A 20261-nucleotide genomic window follows, 5' to 3' on the forward strand; every position below is an offset into this window, starting at 1 on the left:
GATGTTGGGTTGAAGGTACTTTCAAGTAAAATTCTCAATGTTTATTGGAGTCCTTCTTGCATTTATGAAAAAAACAAACTCAAATTCTCCACCGGCAGCAAGGTAAAAATACCGTCCACTCTCTGCGTGCCGTCAGTCTTTCACTGACGCGTGCAGTCAGCTGTCAACCTGAATAATAACTAATAGTATAATATACTATTTCACTGAACAATGAAAAAATATGAATATATGCTCAATAATAGGCAATTAAAATATTAATCAGACGTGGTTAATGTGATTTCTGCTCCTGAACCTCGGCTCAGAGCGTCTGCACATCAGTGCTGTGCGCCGTCACCTGCATCTTTACGCAGGATCGTAAACTGTCATCTGTGAGAGCGAGCGGTTTGTTTCAAAACGAACGAACTAAAATAAAATACTTTTTAGTTAAATGCTCATTAATTATTTTCGGGAGCCGCATCAGAGGGATGAAAGAGCCACATGCGGCTCTGGTGCCGCGAGTTGCCGACCCCTGGTCTAGTTGAAGACCTTAACCTGAAAGAGAATCCCTAGATCTATACCCCTATGTATTTATCTTTTTTATTTTTGTTTCTTCCTTCTTTCTGTTCTTATGTTTAGATCCTACCTTATCCTTTGTATGTTTGTAATTTTAATTTAACTAATGATGTACTCTGTCATATACGTGAGGCTTTTCTGTTACCCTGATGATTCTTTGTTACTGTACACTGCCTCACTAATTGTTCACAGTTTTGTCAAATAATTGAAAATTAAAATGATCCAGACAGGAAGTGAGTGCTTTTTAAAGAGATTTCACTCATTTGTTTTGTCTCACGTCTATCATCACATCAGTTTCTTCACTGAGTCTATAAATACTTACTTTTTCAGACAGATCCTGGTCCTTTACGTGAGTATTTCTATGTCCTGCAACTTTATACTTCAATTCCACTGCAATTCAGAGGCAAATATTGTACTTTTTACTCTATTTATTTGCTAGTTACTTTGCAGATTAACATGATAAATCTGCAATCAACAAATTGTAATGTATTGGTATAGGTTAAGATACAGTAAGATAAAACTTTATTGATCCCTAAAGGAAATTCACACCCACCCAGCAGTATATAAAGTCATTAAAATCAACCCCACTTTTGCCAGCTACAATATTAAAGTCATGTAGACATTAATGCATTCATAATTGCAGTCCGATAGAATAGTATTCAGTACATTATTCTGAAAGGGGTCATTCTGCATGACGAGTAACTTTACTTTTGGCACTTTAAGTATATTTTGATGCTTATGCTACAAACTAATTAACTGTTTGAATGAACAACATTTAACAACAGATTATTTCTACACTGTGGTATTGCTACTTTTACCTAGATTAATGATCTGGATTCTTTGTCCACCACTCATACTACAGTCCTTTACTTAAGTAACAATACCGGCACAACAAAGTAAAAATACTCACAACATGAGTCCTGTAAATACAGCAAAAAGTGCTTAAAGTATCTAAAGTGAATGTACACCCTCTACAGAAAATGGGTATTATTTAATTTTAACAGGCCTACCGATACATCTGGTCAAGGTGGTCAAGTTTCACCTACTATGTATGGAATACGCTACCCCCCACTCTGGATGGCAATTATATCATAATTCCACTGTAGCACGCATCAACATGCATATACATACACATATACAGCCCTCATTTGCATTCAGTCCATTTGAGAGGATTCAGTACAACCAGTAGCCTTGATTTTAGGTCCATTGCAAGTGAGACATCAGTAAAAGTGCAGCATCTCAATGCAAATGTATATTCTAGTCTTTTAGCATACACATACTGTGGAGTGGAGGAAAAGGCATTGATAACACTCATTATACAGGCTGTTACTTATCTACAGTGCGCTCCACACCAACATGTCCACCAACCTGGCCTTCATGCATCTGTCTCATGACTTTAGGCTGGAAAGCGCAAGACAGCACAATTTGTTGTCGTCCAGAGAATCGCCTAACCAGTATTCCATCTCGGATGAATAGCCGCTTCCACTGGCTCTAATATATCTTTGTGGTTGGCCTGCATTGTGAGGCCATTACTATGCATCTTTGTCATAATAGGTACGATGTCTGGATAGGTTTCCTGGGCCTTATTGGGAACTGGTAGGGGCAGGTTTGGTTGTTAGCAAGTATGTGGGATAGTTTCCTATTATCAATAAGAATGAATAATTATGCTGTACCACCCTGGGATCAGGGACAAATAACTGAACCGTGGATGCAGTCTCAAAAAGGTGTTTGTTTAAAATGTAAATATTTGAGCTCTATTTCACCTTTATAAGGTGGACATATGCACAAATAAGCACAGACAACTGCTCCTTAGATGGACAAGGACAGTTCATTTGACTTTGGCTGCACCAATCAACAATCAATAACACTTCAATAAATGAACATCCACTGTCCAACTACAACTACAATCACAAGCAGCAATAGGCACGAACAACTATAATAATCAGCAGAAAACAGCGTGTGATGTGTGTGTGTGTGTGTGTGTGTGTGTGCGCGCGCGCGCGCGCCTACGTCACGTGAGAATTCAAGACGGAGGGCAGGACCGCAAGAGTTAAACAGAGAACTGAGATGCAAGATAAGAATGTGATTCACGTTTCTCTGGCAACAAGATGGCACTCAAGGCCTGTGGATGTTTGTGTGCGTGGGATAGTAAAAGAGATCCTAATTGCCACAGAAAGACATAATGAGTCTCTTTTCATCTTATAGAACAATAAGTTGTAGTGTCATTAACCTGTCTATGGCCTGACAATAGCTTCTTACTTGAGATCGCTTTGGGAACAATTAACACCCGTTTTAGTCCATCTGGTAGGTCCAGTGGAGTTTCCTGCGTCAGACAATGATTCACAGCAGGCTGGTCCTCGTGTGGCAGCAGGAAAAATGTAATTAGAGTTGACATAATTGAAAGAGAGCAGGATGTAGAAGTTGTCCATTTCTTTATTGAAGAAAATGTGTGATCTGCAATGTTATCTTAACTCTGCTGGCAAGGTGAGATTGCTGGTTGCAGTGATCTTTCTAAGGATCCAAACATGTTCAGTGAACACAACACAGTCTTTTACTCATCCAGCAACTTGGGGGACTGTTGCCTAGGCTACCTAAAGCATAACCATTTGATTGCAAATGATACAGCTTATATGGCAACTGGACATCATTACCGTGTCGCAGGGACTCTCGCAGGGAATCTGCTGGGTCTCATCCAGTGATAAACCAGGATTTGGATTCAAACTGAATATTACATTCAGGTGAGATTTGCAAGGCCTGAATGTGGTTTTGGTGTCGTTTCATTGTTCAGAGTCTTGTTTTCACAAGTGGACATCTCTTTCTTCTCTTTGTTCACCCACATGGCGAGTTTCCAGCAGCCTGCTGCAATTCCTATAGAGACCAGCCACAAAACAGGTCAGCTTCGTTGGTCTGAGTCAGGTAGATTCTCTCAGGAGGCTGTAAGTTGTCTCTGTCAGAATGCAAAGCTTTGTCTACTTCGTCTGACTGGGTGAAGGCAGGGGGCCTTGCAGCTCGTATGGACAGGACTGGTGGCAAGGTCTCCTCATTTTTATTTATTTATTTATTTTTTTTTAACCATAAGTTGATGATTTGTCCTTGTCTGAAATCTTGTCAGAAAATATGGAACAATATGTTTTCATAGAGCCTAATATTCAGAAATATGCCCATTTCAAGGTACAAATGTGGGACTTTTACTCTTCTTTCACTTCTCTCCATTGATACAGTAAAAAAGCTTGATTTGGATTATGTATTAAGTCAGTTTTCCTGAATATAAATGTATCAGTCATTGTCAGAAAAATCTTAATATTTAGAAATGTAGCTTCTCAAGATATAAATATAGGACATTAACTCCAATTTCTCCACATTGATACATTACAAATGTTTACACACAAGTGAAAGGTGTTCTCAACTGAAATCTATTTCTATTCTATTTCTAAATCTATGTGGTTTAACAGGACCCAGAGTCTCAGAATTAAGTAAATTGAACCTACACTTGGGACTTTTACTTTTTAAATTCTTCTGTGCTGATACAGGAAAAATGCTTGGAATTATTTATTTCATTTCATTCCAGCAACCCCAAATCAAATAATAAAGTGAAGTCCCTCACATCACATTTTTAAGGGGTCTTTGAATTCATACAGGACACAGGCAATATGTTTTATGCTTCCTGTGGAAATAATGCAATTAATCCTATTTCCATTAATTCCATTAGCACCTTATTTTGAAAACTGGACGAATTTGACACAGTGTGTTGTATGTGATGTGCTCGGCTACAATTAACGTAGTCTGCTTCTGCTAAGACTTTCATACAACAAAAGTGAGAATTCTGACAGAACTAAGTCGTTAACTCCCTCTGTCAGCTTCCGGATCGGGCAGTTCGTGTCGAACGAGTCTAATCTGCCCCACATACTGATCTGAGATCTGTCCTCAATCGCTTCCAGCAGCGCCTTTCCCCCCAGATTGTCGTCTGTTGATGACGTTGAGGTAATGGCCGCTCTCGCTGTGTCGTGCAGAGTGTTTTATTTTCTCCACCGTAGCGGTTAAATTAAACCGTATAATATTTATTGTAGACTGTAAAAAACAATATCAGCGGGAGAGGGCAGTTCTTAACGCAGCAGTGCCGTCTTTAAAGGTCTCCGGGTCGGCAAGGTGAATCAAAATTTGTGGTTGTTAGCAGCTAGCCGAGTACAGCTGCGCTTTTAGCTTAGCTTCAGGGGAGGCTGCATTGTTAATTGAAAGACAGGCGAGGGTGCTACATTGTCCTGTCATTGCTAAAGCGGCAGTGTACTTTATTTATGCCTTTAAGCTAACCGGTATATTTGTTTGTATTCGTCAAGATCTGCTGTTCGGTGGGCACAGTGTGCTCGTTGGTTAACCAGCTTTCCGCGTTGGCAAGTTATGGGCCTTGTTGCAAACTAGCCCGACGGAGCTATTAGAAGTGTTGCCAGTTATGTTACGCTGCAGGTGAACTTGTGTAGTAATTACAGACTTGGACACATTGAGGTAATGTGTACTTACAAGAAGGTATGGGATTCTTAGGAGACGTGAAGTATATGAAGTTTTTAATCTTCTGCCATTGGCAGATTAGCTAGCCTGCTGTAGCTAAGTGTTTCCTTTGCTGTTGAAATAGCGGCGCCGACGCTATGGTATGGCAAAAGTGAAGACGCTCTCTTCTTGTCTATTTAGATACCCAGTTTGTTAGCAAGCTTGCCAGGTTTTCTTTGGCAAAGTCCAAATCACAAAAAAAAACAACATTTAGAGAGTGCTGTCATACATTTTGTGTGCTATCTAGTCAAATATATGTTGTAATGTATTAAGCTGATTGCAGATTTCTATTTGATGGCCTGACAGTACAATTCCCCTTTTCTCAACTGGTTATGATATATACAGAATTAAGTAACGCATGTGCAAATACTCTTGGATACAGAACACCTTTTGTAATCAGTTGTACTACTATTTTACTAGGTTTGACCGTAATTCCCACAATATCTGCCTACCAAGATAAACTGGGTTGTAGTCATTTTCAAGTGGAAACAAATATATATTATATATATGCTTTGACTAGAGGGAACTTTATTGGATAGTTCATGTTCTGAGATCCTGTTCTAACGGTATGTAACCTGACTGATATGTAAAGATAATGAGTTGACAGGCTTTTTGAATAGAGTATGACATGATGCTTTTTTCATGATATAGTAAAGAATACATTTAATATCCAAGATCAGGCTCAATTAACATATTACTTGTTGACTATTATTTACCGACTCCTATTGTTGTGTTTACATCAGAATATTCTCCAATGGATACTCCTGAAAGCCCTACCCAATCCCCTCAGTCCCCTGAAGAGGAGGAGAAGGGCTTTTCTGACAGTGAGCTGTTGGATTCTCCTGATGACGAGGAGGATAGGCTCATCTCAGACAGTGAAATAGTCCATGAAGAGGAGAATGGGAGGCTCATTGAGGAGGACGAAGAGGAGATGGAAAGCAGGGGAAGAGGTTCAGAATTAGAGGAGGAGAGAGAAGAAGAGGATGAGGTGGTCCCTGACTTCGTCTCTGACCCAGAGGATGAGGAGCCTGTGGGAGAAACAGAGGGGGTGGGACAGGAGGATGGCGCCATTATGCTGATGGAGGGGGATGAAGATGGTCCGCAGGGGGAGCAGGAGAAGGAACGAGAGGAGCAAGAGGGTGGAGTCATTGACACCCCACAGTCTCCGGACTCTGAGCCAGAACAGGGCAAGAGCTTTATTGTTGAAGAGGATGGAGAAGATAGGGAGGAAGGATACTGTGACTATCGAAAGGAAGCCACAGCAGAACCTGAGACAGCTGAGGTGGATGATGAGGAGGAGGAAGACAAAAGCAAGGCCGAGGAGGAAGAGGAGGACGAAAGGATGAGAGCTGAGGAGAGGAGGAGAGCTGTTGCAGTGAGGGAGATAAAGGATGACTCAGTGTCTGTTTCCCGGGAGCTGGACGAGCATGAACTGGATTACGATGAGGAGGTCCCGGAGGAGCCCAGCATCCCTGCACCTGAGGAAGAGGAAGATGAGGAAGACACAAAAGCGGAGGGAGAGGAAGAGGTGGAGAGTGAAGACAAGAGCAGTAAGAAGGAGAAAAAACCAATCCTTCCCCCATCTCCTAAAGACAATGAATTCAAGAGAACAGATGACTCGAAAGGGCCGGAGCGGATGCGCAGAGATTCCTTCAGAGACAAGAGGAAGGATGAAGATGACGGAGAGATTGATGAAGGAGAGATTGATGTAAGTGATCGTAGTTTGATCGTAGGTTTGCTGTGTTCATTTGTGTGTTAAAGGTTCTATATATGCGATTTTCAGCCACTAGACATTGCACTTGAGCACCAGCATCTCAGTTCGAAACAAATGGGGGCGTCAGCCACAGCTTCCCCCTTCTTTCGTTTCCAAAGCATACGTTGGTAGCCCTCACGGCTGATATTATTGGCTGATGTAAATTTATGAAAGATGTATTGGTGTCTGTGTATGTGTTAGGCGGTACGTAGCACAAAATAGCTGTGCCAGTTTTGCAAAGACATGTTTCAGACAGGGGCGCCCCAATCTCTTTTTGACATTTAAAAGCTGTTACCGACTGCTCATATTTGTGACTGTCAAGACAGCTGTTACACTCAGCTATAGAACCCAACTGAAATGTTGGTTTGGCCAATATCAGCTGAATGTTGGCATTTCATGGATGTATAAGTATCGGCAGAACATTATACAGAAAAAGATGCTTGGGTGTGTGTGTATGTATGTATATGCACTCTAAAGTGTCATTTGCTTTTGTATGTGTGGGCAGGATGATGACCTGGAGGAAGGGGAGGTCAAAGATCCCTCAGACAGGAAGATCAGACCACGTCCAATTTGCAGGTTCTTCATCAAAGGTAGGTGGTTAAGAGCAGATCTTAGCCCAGAACTGACCAATATATCATGGCTGATATTATTGGCTGATATAAGCTTATGGAAAGTTTATTGGTATCTGTGTATGTGTTAGGCGGTATGTAACACCAAATAGCTGTGCCAGTTTTGCAAAGATATATTTCAGACAGGGATGCCCAATAACTTTTTTTTTTTTTAATGCAACAGAAAGCAATTGCTGATAATATATCAGCAATAGCAGGTCACACACATCCTATACCGATCTTTATTTTTGATTTGTTACAGCAGCTGGTATATAGCAAGTCATAGGTCAGTTTGACTGCTTTGCATTGTATTGGTATCTCCAACAGTTGGCAGTATAAGAAAACACTGTATGACAGCAGAGTATGAAGGACAAACAAACAAACAGTACAAGATTGACTTTTGTGTTAAGTACCAGAGTGCACCTATGACACGCAGGCTTGCGCGTGTGAAAGGTGCGCAAGTTTAAGTTGTTGCTTGTTTCAGAGGTTATGTAACCACTGTTTATGGTGGCAAATTTACACACATTAGTCAACTGTAACTGACCACAGCATCAAATCTTAGACTGACCCATGAAGTACCTAGAAATGTAATACAACACACTTGGGAAAGCTGAGCAGTCACTGATTTGCTGGCCTAATATTTTTACTGAATATCTGGCTATTAAGATCAGCAGCCAATCGATCTGGGCATCCCTAGTGTCTTGAGTTTATTTTTCAGTCGTAACATGTCTCTGTTAGTACATAGTGTATGTCATTGTGTCAAAATTATTTCTTTACCATGTTTAGGATATCCATGACAAAATTTTTTGTTGATATTAATACTATGTTTGTTATATTAAATGGGGGCACCATTAGGATACAAGCTTTTACAGCTGATGCTGTATCAGAGGCTGACTGTGGTCTATCCATGAAATAGTCCATATTAGTGTTTTATTCATGTCATAGTTGATTTTAATGTTGAATGGAAGTGTGTGGTCGCACTGCTACAAACCTTGGTCTAATCTCAGGTTGTCCGTGGGGTTTTAAAAAGTATTAAAATGTTAAGTAATTTTAGTGACAGTTAAAGCCGTCAAAATGTATTAAAAAGTCTGAAATGCCTCCGTTCGTGGTATTATAGTTTGTAGCTTGTTTTCATTATGTTTTGTCCAAAGAGATTGTATGCCAAAGTTTGCCTGAATTTAATAATTGCGTAGTTGTGTCTTGGGATTATGTGCAGTGTATTTATTAGAATTCCCCCTAGATTTGACATCCGCTGAAAAGGACACCTGTTAGCACACTCACTGAGCCACTGACTGACCGCTAGTTCGGTCCCTATACACCTCGGTGTTAATCTACCTCACTAAATGGGAAAATGCAAGTTTGAACAGTAGTTTGAACCATAGCTGAGGTGATTAGTGTAGCCTCAATGGGGATCAGTGCTCCCGCGTGCTACTGTAAGTGTAAGCCACAGGTGCATAACTAAATCTGTGTGTCCACACTAAAACAGATATATGTACTCTCTTGACAGCTGATTGTGTTGTATAAATCTTAATCATTGTGGAAACGGACGCACATGTATGAGCTTCATTTCCACTCCCACGTATATTAACTACTTTTTGTATAGAGATACTTGCATCAGTACATGCATGAGACTTGTTTAAATGTTCCTTTCCAAACCTCTGATGCAGAGTTTTGTGCTGAAGATGCAGGAAAGGTTTTCTTCTGATGACTCTTCCATGAAGGTCATAATTGTGCAGGTGTCGCTGCACAGTTGAACAATGCACCACCACTGCAGAGTCTACTAAATCTTCCCGAAAGTGTTCTGCAGTCAAACTGGGATTGATTTGCCTTTCTAGCAGTCCCATGAGCAGTCCTTTTGCAAAGTTTTCTTGGTCTTCGAGACCTCGGCTTGACCTCCACTGTTCTTGTTAACTGTCATTTCTCTATTATGTTGCGAATATAGGAATTTTCATTGTGCTAGGCAGCTGCTTAGAGGAGCCCATGGTTACTGATTGCTGGGACAAGGCTTGAGGAATCGCAATGTTTATAAAGTTTTGAAATTTACGTGACTTGGCCTTTCCTAATGATATTTATGAACAAGCCGTAGAGGTTATATGAGAGCTTAAATCTCTTGGAATGCCAAAACTCTTCCTTAGTGCTCCTTTCCGTCTTTCACTTTACCTTCTGTCAACTATTCACACAAACAGAAATTTTGACCAGGGGTGCCCAAACTTTTATGTTAACACTTTTACGTTTAACATATTGCCTCATCTTAGAACCTGTATTGCTCATAGGGACTATCGTTAGGAAAAGAATTAGTAAAAGGTTATTATCACCAACTTAAATCTGAAACTCAGAACATAACCTCCTACCGAGCAGGTTAGGTGTGCAGCATGTGTTCCCACCAGGTTAAAACAGAGCCAGATTCGTGACATTGAAAACTCTGGCTTTAGGCTCATAATATCATTAATCTCGCTTCGTAGTACACCACTCTGGCACATTTCTGGTGGGTATGGACCACCGACCACCGTCCATACCCACCACAGCTAAAGCTGCTGCAATGGCCAGTGTGTCTACTGCTAAACGAGTGATGATGGGCGTTCCCTTATGATGTTGTGGTTGAAGAAATTATCACAATCTCAGACTGTTAAATTGTGCTATTTTACAATAAGTGTGTAATTAATGTTATTTAAAGTCTGTCGCTGATGAAACCAGCCCGTGGTAATGATGTCTTAAAATGTATTGAAGTTTTATTTACTTACTGAAAAGCAGTCTGAACAGGCATTAGATTTAACTTCAGGGTTCCTGCATTTAACCTGATTCGGATTTCATATCATGATAAACTAAATCAAATTTTATTAAGTCTTTGGAAGACACAGCCTAGTCTCATTCCCAGGTTGTCACATACAAGATAGCCTTGAGCTTTCAACTACCTAACTAACTAATGTTCGATTCTGTAAACTCATCCAGGGCAATATTAGATGCTCATTGCAACTGCTTCACCTGATGTAGTGTCAAGAGTGTCAAAGTCCTTATAGGGATGCAGGCTGGGGTAGAGTGGTCACCCAGGAGACCAGTGTTCATGTCCTGTGTGAAACCAAAAGTCAACAATGTTTGCCTGTACCTAACAAGGTAGTTTTGCTGCTTAAAGCTAACCAAACTGTCACTGTTTCATAACAGTGACAGTTTCACAACGTTAACTACGTGCTAGAAAGACTTTCTGACAGGAAGGTGTACACACACAGATGCTGAAGGGTACCTTATGCATCTCTATGAGACGCAGTGGAGCCTAACAAAGTGGCGTCAGTATTTGACTACCTGGGATGAGAGTGTGTTGGAAGGCAACACCTTGAGCTGTCGTTGAAGTATTATGTTCCAAAAGAGGATGATGGCACAGGGCTGTTGTTGCATTTTTTTTTTTTTTAGGATAGCCTTGACAAAGAAAAAGTAAAGAGAACAGGCTTTGACTTGTTCAAATTGGGTTTGTTTTCTCTATAGATACATGGTGACCAGACATTAGTATTGATTTCACTTTAATTAAACATTGACTAAAATTAGCATCATGTATAACAGTCTAACATTGTAATAATATCTGTTTTCGCTTTGGATAACGTGAGAAATATTTGTGTCAGATATTGTTATGTGAATTGTTTTGCAGTAGGGGGCGCCATTGTGCTTGATATACATGTCAGTTTCTTTTTCCACTGTCCCTTCATCTAGAATAGATAATAGAGGTACAGTACAAACACTAATGTCTGTATTAGTGCATTATACTTTCCGTTGCTGGTATTTTGTCAGCTGTGGCAATTTGTTTGTCACCTTATCAGTGTCTAATTGGACTAATACAATGTAGTTGAACAGTATATGAAAAATGTTTTCAGTACCTTAACCCAAGAACCTCTCATAACAAAAAAAATTACTTTTGTTAGTCTGGGTAACTCTGCCTGTGTTATTAACTTCCTGCAATGGATGTTAAACCATACTGTTATATTTTGTTTCTTCCAGGAAATTGTACTTGGGGTATGAACTGTAGGTTCATCCACCCTGGAGTCAATGACAAAGGTAACTATTCTCTCATCAGTAAGCCAGACCTCTTCTCACCTAACGGCGCGCCTCCTGGAGGACCCCACCCACTCATACCCAATAATCCCTGGGTATGTCTCTCTCCCACTACTCTGTATTTATATAGCAGTAATTTGAAGACTCTAATATTGTTGCAATGTTGTAAAGCAGTGAAATTGTGTATAATATCTATGTTTTTTAAGAAGTGTTCACAGACTTCTGTAACATTGTTACAGTACTTAAGTACTGATAAATTATAAAGACTAAAACAATGAATCTGAGTACAAATGCTCAGTACCTGGATCTACATTGACTGGGTTCTTCATCTATCTGAGAGCATGTGTGCAAAAGAAACTGTGAATTAATTTGTCATTGTTTTAGGCTGGACCTGCAGTGGAGGAGCTCCCTCCACCCCCTCCTCCAGTGGAGCCTCCTGTGGAGAGCGCCTGGGAGCGAGGTCTGAGGCATGCCAAAGAGGTAAACACTTCCACGGCCTCCCATGGAAATACAATTTAGCATGTGCCAAATAGAACGGCTGCCATGCTGTTGATTGTGTAAACTACCTGTGGTTACAGACCTGTTTGTTTAATGACACTCCAGACCAAATGGAGTTTACGCATTTCAGGGTTTTGCAGTTTTATTGCTACCACTTTATTACTATTACTACCTTTTCCTGTCGCCAGTTTGGAAAAGCTTGCCCTTTTAGCTGATAGGGCCAGGTACCGAACTTTGATACTTGCTACAATCAGTCCTCCTTTCATGAACGTCATAATGATCGTTTTTTGCTGAAGCTTATTTTGAGGTGTTCCAACTTTATGATTACTTTGGAGGCTGTATTTTGTGGTTCTTTCGAACTGTATGGCATTATACAGAGAGGTGTCTTGTTATCTAGCCCACCGTCATTGGTACAAATGTGATGGACAAAATGATAGAAACACCTATCAGTACTGAGAACCTTTGTGTGGCCTAGTTACCACTGCCGTTTATATAAATAAATAAATTTGTTTCTTCTATCTTTGTGTCCCATAGGTGCTGAAGAAGGCCACCATCCGTAAGGAGCAGGAGCCAGACTTTGAGGAGAAGCGCTTCAACGTGACCATTGGAGAGGACGAGAGAGAATTTGACAAAGAGAATGATTTCTTCAGAGAACGCAGCTATCGCATCATCAGAGAGTATGACCTGCTCCCATTCAATACATTGTTGCAGCAGTTGAAACTAGCAAACAAACAAGACAGTGTCACTGACGCAGATCACCAGTCTCACATAAAACCTCTCATCCTTTACTTTGGTCTGAGTGTAATATTAATCTGGTTGAGGATAATAGTTCCAGATGAGCTGGTGAGACCTTTCCCTGGCTCAAGCCTGGAAATTATTCAGATTTTACCTCAGTGTCTTCGTTCTGATAATGTAAATAATTCATTATGTAAAAAAAAAAAAAAACCCTCACTGCTGCACACAGTCATGTCTTCCAGGAGATTATACATGTCAGAGTTATAGATCACGTCAAACATAACTCAAGGTTATTTTTTTGACCTTGTGTGCTCTGTAACGGTCTAGTAAGACACTACATTAAAGGATACTCTTGTTGTCTCACAGAAGCATGTTCTTTGAAGCATTTTTATTGTTATTATTCTTTTTATGTGCTCAATTAAACAGCCATGTATAAAATAGTTTTCCTAGTTAAACCACACCACTCTCCCTGTAAGTACTAGTGTCCTATAAAATCCAAAATCACTGTATGACTATTTGTAGTAAGGGGCATGTCTGGCCCTCCTCCCTCTAACAAAAGATTTTTTTTTTTTTTTTTTTTTTGCTGGTGCAGCACAACACTGACGTTTGCCCTTTAAGTATACACACAAGCAGTCTGTTTTAAGTGTACCAGATATGATATGATAGATGTCGTCATTGATTTTAATCTGCTTTTCTCTTTCAGTGAAATGGACTTTAGAGAGCCTATATATGGGTAAGTGTAGACTAACATTGACACATAAAGTCTTAACACCTCAGAACCTGATTTTTCTCTAGCTCAGACAGATGTAGATGCAACCTGTGTATCCAAGAGGGTTGTGTTTGGTAGCAACTGCTGAATAAAATCTTGCTCAACATTTAATTTATATCATGATTGAAAAGACCATTAATGATTTATGCACAACATTTTTGTCTCCTGTCAGAGATGAAAGTATTTAGGTGTATAATGTCCTTTTTTTTTAAAGTCTTTCAACTGTTCAGCAATGTTTTTAAAACACGTATACACTATTCTTTATCATTCTGTAAAATGCTGTCTTGTGGCAGTTTGTAAAACACCCATAGCAAGGGAATTAATATGTGCTTAATTAACATCAACATGACATTTGTAATGTAACGCACTATTTCTCAAATGTGTTTTCCGTTGCAGTGACCCATATGCTGATCCATACTATGACTATGAAATGGAGGCCCTGTGGCGAGGCGGCCAGTATGAAAACTTCAGAGTGCAGTACACAGAAGCTCCTCTTCCGTACCCCTACAGTGTGAGCATCCTCCACAGTCTGCTTAAATATTTCTCTTAAGGTTTAGGTTAAGGTTTTCATCACTGAAGTGAGTCCTTCCATAACCTAAAATTAAGTGTGAAGAAACACATCAGTAGGCCAAATGTTGCACTGGATGACATTTTCCCGACTGAAAATAGTCCACGATTAATTCACTCTTTATGGCTGTCGGAGTAACGTGAAGCTCTACAGTTGTTCTCTGCTTTTTATGAAACTGTATATTTGTGAGTCGTAGTTTTGAGTATCATGGGGATGAGTCAGATAGGGGCATGCTACAGAAAAGGTAGGGAGGCCAAAATACATTCCAAGATAGATTAACACGTTGTTTTTTATTGTAAATTATTTACAATAACAAATATGTAGAGTAATGCTAGTTGATTAAGCAAATTTGTCAGTAAATAGCATGTTTTTTTGCTTGCAAACTGAACACATCCACCTCAACAGGAGCGGGAACGGGACCGTGACCCTCGGGAGCGGCACCGAGACCGAGAGAGGGAGAGAGATCACCGTGAGAGGGAGCGCCGGCAGAGAGAGAGGGAAAGGGAGAGAGAGCGGGAGCGCGAGAAGGAGAGGATGCGGCGAAAAGAAGAGTGGGAGAGGGACCGGATGAAGAGGGATGAGAAGGAGAGGCCAAGGATGCGCCCTCCACGAGACGCCAGGGAGAAGAAAGACGAGGACAAACTGAAACCGCGATCTCCCCTCAGCCTGCCACCCAAGTAAGTGTGTTCATGGTTTCTGTTGGCTGATGTTTGCCTGCTTGTTGGTAAAATGTGTTTGGCACTAATGTGTGGGACTTTTCTCCTCTGACGAGGCATTACACAATCTGTAACAAACTAACACACAGCTGATAAAATGTTTCGTTAACATGTGGGGTCTTCTCCTGATGACCAGCATGTTATCTTCAGATATAACTTCTACTTTTCTTTTTTTTTTTCTTTTTTGTGCATCAAAGATGATGGGTGTCACCCAGTATAGCCCATGTGTGAGAAACCCAAATGTACATGTATGGTTATATACCATAACAATATACACCATAACCAACAATGGCTTTTAATTTCTCCACTAAGTATCAGCCAGGGGGCAGCAATTCTCTCTTTCTTTACTCAAGTACAATTTTTTTTTAACTTAATTAACTTTGCACTTTGCCACCAAATTCCGACAGTTTACTGAGGTGTTCCCAAAACATGAGCCACACCTAAATTATTAATGATAACAATATCATTAATTATATATCATATCATATATCACATATCTGATCACATATTTTTGCCATCAGTGCTGATTGCCGGCATCCATTAGCCACATGAGCCGTATTGTTTTTTGTCTTGTTATCACAGCTGTTATAGCAGTGTTACAAGTCAGTTTGGCTACATTGTAATGTTCTGGGATCTTCATCAGGTGGCAGCATAACCTAGGCTATAATGCTGTGTGAATGTACAGTATGACATAAACAGCCACAAATAGTCGATCATGTTGGTTTCTTATTCTGTCTCAACATGCATTTACTTAGTCTGTTCATATAACATAGCAGTACAAAGAACTCCCAAGGAGTAATGCAACAAGTTGTGTACAGTAAGTCTAGAAGGACCACTGAAATACGCAATGCAATCTCTGTCCCCCTCCTCTTGGGCTGTGCAGATGTGCTCAGAGTGACAGTCAGCTTCATATTTTCCTCTGCCGGCCTTTAAATCACCAGTACCGGCTTATCATTGGCCACATCAGTAGCTGGCTTTGGCAAGGATACAGCCTCCACTGACTTCTCAGTTGTCTTAACTTTGTCCATTTCCCTGCGCTATAGCAAATAAACTAAAACAAAAATTGTCTGTATGTAACGATTAATCTACAGTTATTTTGCCACGAATCTTAAAATTTGCCAAAATATTGTAAATGTAGCTACTGGCTGAGACAACAGCTAGCCCCCCATCTTTCTCTCTCTGGTACCTGCTCGCAGGGAATCAGACCATTAGCAGAGGAAGGAGGACACCTGTGTGTTTTTGTAACAAATATTGTAATGGTAATTGTGTAGAATTATGTGAAAATCCATAGTTTAGTCAAATAGCATCAAGTTTTGTTGGGGGAGGACCCCCGAACCGCATTACCACGTGAGTTCCCCCTTGTAGATACCGTGCTCTGCACTCTCCATATTTTCCTGCTTTTCTGTCCTTTTGTCAGTCACCTGCCTGAATATTGTAAAGAATATAGCAAAATATTTTGTCTCAAGTTATACGTCTTTCTATCACACAAACCCAGTTGAGCAAAGTTCTTTTTATATGATGTAACTGCCAATTCGAGTTTGCACGGAAAGACCAGGTTACACACACAGCAAAACATGCATGACATCATTTAATATGTAGTCAGTACTTTTGACTGTCAGAAAAGACATGGAAATTTGTTAATAGAAATTCCAGATGCTTCTAAAAGCTGTCCCTCTAAAGTGGCACTCAAGGTAATAGAATGTTCCTCTCAGTGCGCCACGCAGGTCTTCAACTCCGTCAGCAGCCTTTAAAGTCCTTCCCTCATTGTGATTCAGTCTCTCAGCTTGTGACTGATAACACAGCCAGTGGTGTCACATTGTTTTGCCTGCATTCGAAGTCTCTGGTTTTGAATTTGTGGAATGTAACTAGGCTTTCCTTGCCAACCTTGAAAGCACCAACAATGATGATGATGACGTTCCTGTCGTCTGTCAGCCAACACCTGTATTTTGCTATTGTGTTCAACGATGAGTGACGTAAAGCACTTAAAGTAAAACTACCTGCCAGAGGCAATGTGGAAATCTTGAAACTCAAAAACAAAAAAAACATCTTCAGAGTTGTATTTTCCTGGTGAAAATTTTGAGTGAGAAGTGATCCCTAGGGAAAAATATAAACGTAGATATTAGATCCCAAATTTAACTTTAGATTTAGATTTATTTATTCACTTTTTAATCTACAGTATGCAAATATATGAATGTCACTGTGACTGCATAAGTTGCATCACTGATGCTCAATAGTAGTACATTACTAAGTTATTCCATTTTGAATTTAAATTATATTGACTTTATTTCTCATCTGTTCTTGAATTTCTTTTGATTACGGTATGTTCTGTTGCTTTTTCAGGCCTTTTAGCCTGCTTGACTTTAGCAGACAGGTTTTATTTACATGTTTTCTTGATTCATCAGGTCTGACAGTAATCAGGCCTGGATGTGGCTTGTGAAATTGAAATTGAACTCAATTGAAAATATGGTTAATCACAGTTAATTCATGATTTAACAAAGGGGGGCAACTTTTTCGCATAGGGCCAGGTAGTTTTGGATAGTTTTCACAGCACTGTATATTCACTTAATGTTCTTCCTTTACTTGTTCAACATTAGTTTGCCATAATAATGAAGTCACCAGAACTGGTCTTGTTCATTTAAAGAGTAGATAACTCACAAATTAACCTTAAATGTTAGTGTAAGTTCCCAATCTGCAGAGGCAAGGCTTTTATTTGAAACAGACTGAAATGGAGATAGTCCGATTCCTAATTTTCCATCTTCCTCAGTTAATGCAAACTCACTCAAACTACTAAAAACTACTCTTTTCCCTTCTTCTCCAGAAACACTGCTTTCATGCACAAATAATTTCCTCTTAGTGTGATTTTTCTTTCCTGAAAGCTACCCTCAGTGAATACGAATTAGTTGAGTGAAACGATTTTGCAGTTAGTTGATCTCAAGCAAGTCTTAATGTGAAATTAAAGACTATAAATAATTGTAAATATGGTCAAATTTTGTATTTGCCATTTCAATACAAGTATTGCAAAACTGTTGCCTCAGCTGGTTTGGAATCTCTCTTCTTTAATCAACTTGCTGAAGCTTGTACTCTCTGTGACGCTTTTAAGCACCTGCTCTGTATCAGAAAACAAACAGTGACGTTCGTGCAAAGTTCAACTTGTATAATTACTGGCTCAAACGTTTCCAGACGGTTGCTTAGGCTTGTTCATTAAATTTGCAAAGGTCAGCAAACATCCTATTCCTTTTAGCTGTATACCTTGTGGGTTGCCCCACTTCCTTTTTTTTCATTCCTTCCTCAAATAAAATGTTCTGTTGATTGGAATAAACATAAAGAGCTAAAAATAGCTTTAGTATTGTGATTCTATTTTTAGCTCTTTGGGTTGTACTCTGACCAGGTTCACGTGTCTGCTGTTGCATCACTCCCGTGGAATTTTTCATTCACTGGGGACATGTGCCGTTTGTATACTTGCGTTGTATATGTACACCATTTATTTTGGTTGAGCAGATGATTATGTAATGTGTCCCTGTTCAAGATCTGTGTTTAATTCCTGCTTGTGACATGTGATATTAAGCTTCAAATTGTTTGCGCAACACAATGTCCAAAGGTAGTTTATATTGTGATGGTCAACCAAATCATACTTCTCACCCATTTAAAATGCCTATCCCCGGCTTTCAGCAGACAACAACTGACACAGAGATATGACTCCTTCAAGAATTCATTTCGAATTCATTCAGTTTATTTTCATTCACAGTGGGAATATCCACTTCTCAAACAAATACTTAGAGACAGACTTGAAAATAACTTGCAGTCTTTTTTGTAATAATAAACACTGTCCTCTCCACTGGGGGAAAGTCCTGTACATGTTGATGGTAAATTTATTTTTTTAAGGATAAATGGCAAAAATCAACTGTTTGTGGGGAAAATGTCACCTTGGGTTCTGGGAAACAGGGACATTTATCCACCGACAGAATTTGCCACAAGTGCCATGGTGCAGTTAGTACTAGAGGAATAAGTTGTTGGATCTATAGGAACTAAGTGACACAGAGGACCCTATTTATATAAAACAACAATAACCTCAAGCAAGTGTTAAAGCAGCAAACACTGATTTCTTGAGTGACATATTCACAGTAAGTTAAACCATAGTGTCCCAGTGCACTGAAAAAGAAAAAAAGACAATCAGAGAGAGAGAAGATAACAGCATAAAACAAAGATACATATTCAAACGATAAATCCGATTTTTATTGCTTGTACACAGGAAGCAATAAATAAGGAACAAAAATTATCTGACAGCCAGTATTTAATTGTAGTTAAACAATGACTTGAGTCTAAGAAGATGGTTTGTGTCTCCAGGCTGGATGGAAATACATCTGATCTGGATGCCAGCTGCATAAAAATGGAACTTTATATTAATTTCACAGAGGCAGTTTCCAAGTAGAAGCATGTGGAATGAGATTGCTACTGACAGTCTGAGAACAAGTTATTGTGTGTCCTTCCCAGCAAATGTGAATGAAACCATTAAAGTACAGTGCCAGTGATGCCAATGTTATACTCAAGATGATGCAGCAGGATTTTGCAGTCAAGGATGTCTGAGGTGAGCTGAGTGACTTACTCACTCTTGGTACCTCGACATACCAACTGGTATGCTTATGTTAAGGAATGATGATACAATTACAGCAATTCATCAGACTTATTCAGGATGAAAGTTAAGGATTGTTTTTTCTGACTATGGTCATACAGTAAGGAAATGTGAAAGTTTTTCATAATTGAATCATCGCACCTGGCATCTAAAACACATGAAACCTTGAGGTACCAAGAAATTCCCAGCCCAAATATTCTTCCTGAATGCACCCAGGCTGGGTGACTGACTTTGAGTTTCCCTCTGTAGTTTCTCATTACTCATTGATCTTTGTCATAATTCTTGAAGTTTTGCAACACATACCAGTCATATTTGCACAGTTGCTGTGCTTTTTATTTGTCCATCATTTACTCATCGCACCCAACCTTTTGAATGTAGTCATCAACATCAGAGTCCAACCTGTTACTGACTGTTTCTTTTCATCTCAGTCCCCTTTTTGTGTAAGAGTAAGTGAAGTGGGACATCAGCAGAAGTATATCTTTATCAAGAGACAGTTTCAGTGCAGGCAGTTTATGAGTCAGACAGCACTGTCCCACTCGCTCATTCTCGCACAGCCTACTTTGAAACTGCTGTGGCTAGGTTGTGTTTAACTTTGTAGGTGTGTGTTGGTGTGAAGCTATAACAGAAGTATTACTAAAGAGAAAAAGATGGAGAAATAATACAATTAAGCAGCAATAAGATTACCAGGATTCAGTTCAGATTTTGATGATATATCTGATTTTGGTGGGTTTTAAAGCCATTTAAAGGCTTTTCACATTGCACTGCGACGGTTACTGTTTATTGAGGCCCATGTGCTGACTCTACTGGAGTGCTAGTGTCTTAACAATTCGTTAAGCAGGGAAGGAGCATGAC

At 39.7% G+C, this 20261-nt stretch overlaps 1 protein-coding gene across 5 annotated transcripts in view; it reads left to right on the plus strand.

Moving 5' to 3' along the window:
* The first annotated feature begins 4544 nt into the window (after window positions 1–4544).
* The window catches only part of zc3h18 (zinc finger CCCH-type containing 18), a 34146-nt gene continuing 18429 nt past the window's right edge, over window positions 4545–20261 (plus strand). For all 5 annotated transcript variants that reach the window (XM_041939549.1, XM_041939550.1, XM_041939551.1 and 2 more), the window contains exons 1-9: window positions 4545–4698; window positions 5838–6802; window positions 7353–7437; window positions 11440–11588; window positions 11878–11973; window positions 12526–12668; window positions 13430–13459; window positions 13892–14006; window positions 14469–14740. In XM_041939549.1, the coding sequence (XP_041795483.1) occupies window positions 5849–6802; window positions 7353–7437; window positions 11440–11588; window positions 11878–11973; window positions 12526–12668; window positions 13430–13459; window positions 13892–14006; window positions 14469–14740 (1844 nt within the window). In that variant the 5' untranslated portion in view covers window positions 4545–4698; window positions 5838–5848. The remainder of the gene's footprint in view (window positions 4699–5837; window positions 6803–7352; window positions 7438–11439; window positions 11589–11877; window positions 11974–12525; window positions 12669–13429; window positions 13460–13891; window positions 14007–14468; window positions 14741–20261) is intronic.

Source organism: Chelmon rostratus, chromosome 6, assembly GCF_017976325.1.
Source record: "Chelmon rostratus isolate fCheRos1 chromosome 6, fCheRos1.pri, whole genome shotgun sequence".
Lineage (NCBI taxonomy): Eukaryota > Metazoa > Chordata > Actinopteri > Chaetodontiformes > Chaetodontidae > Chelmon > Chelmon rostratus.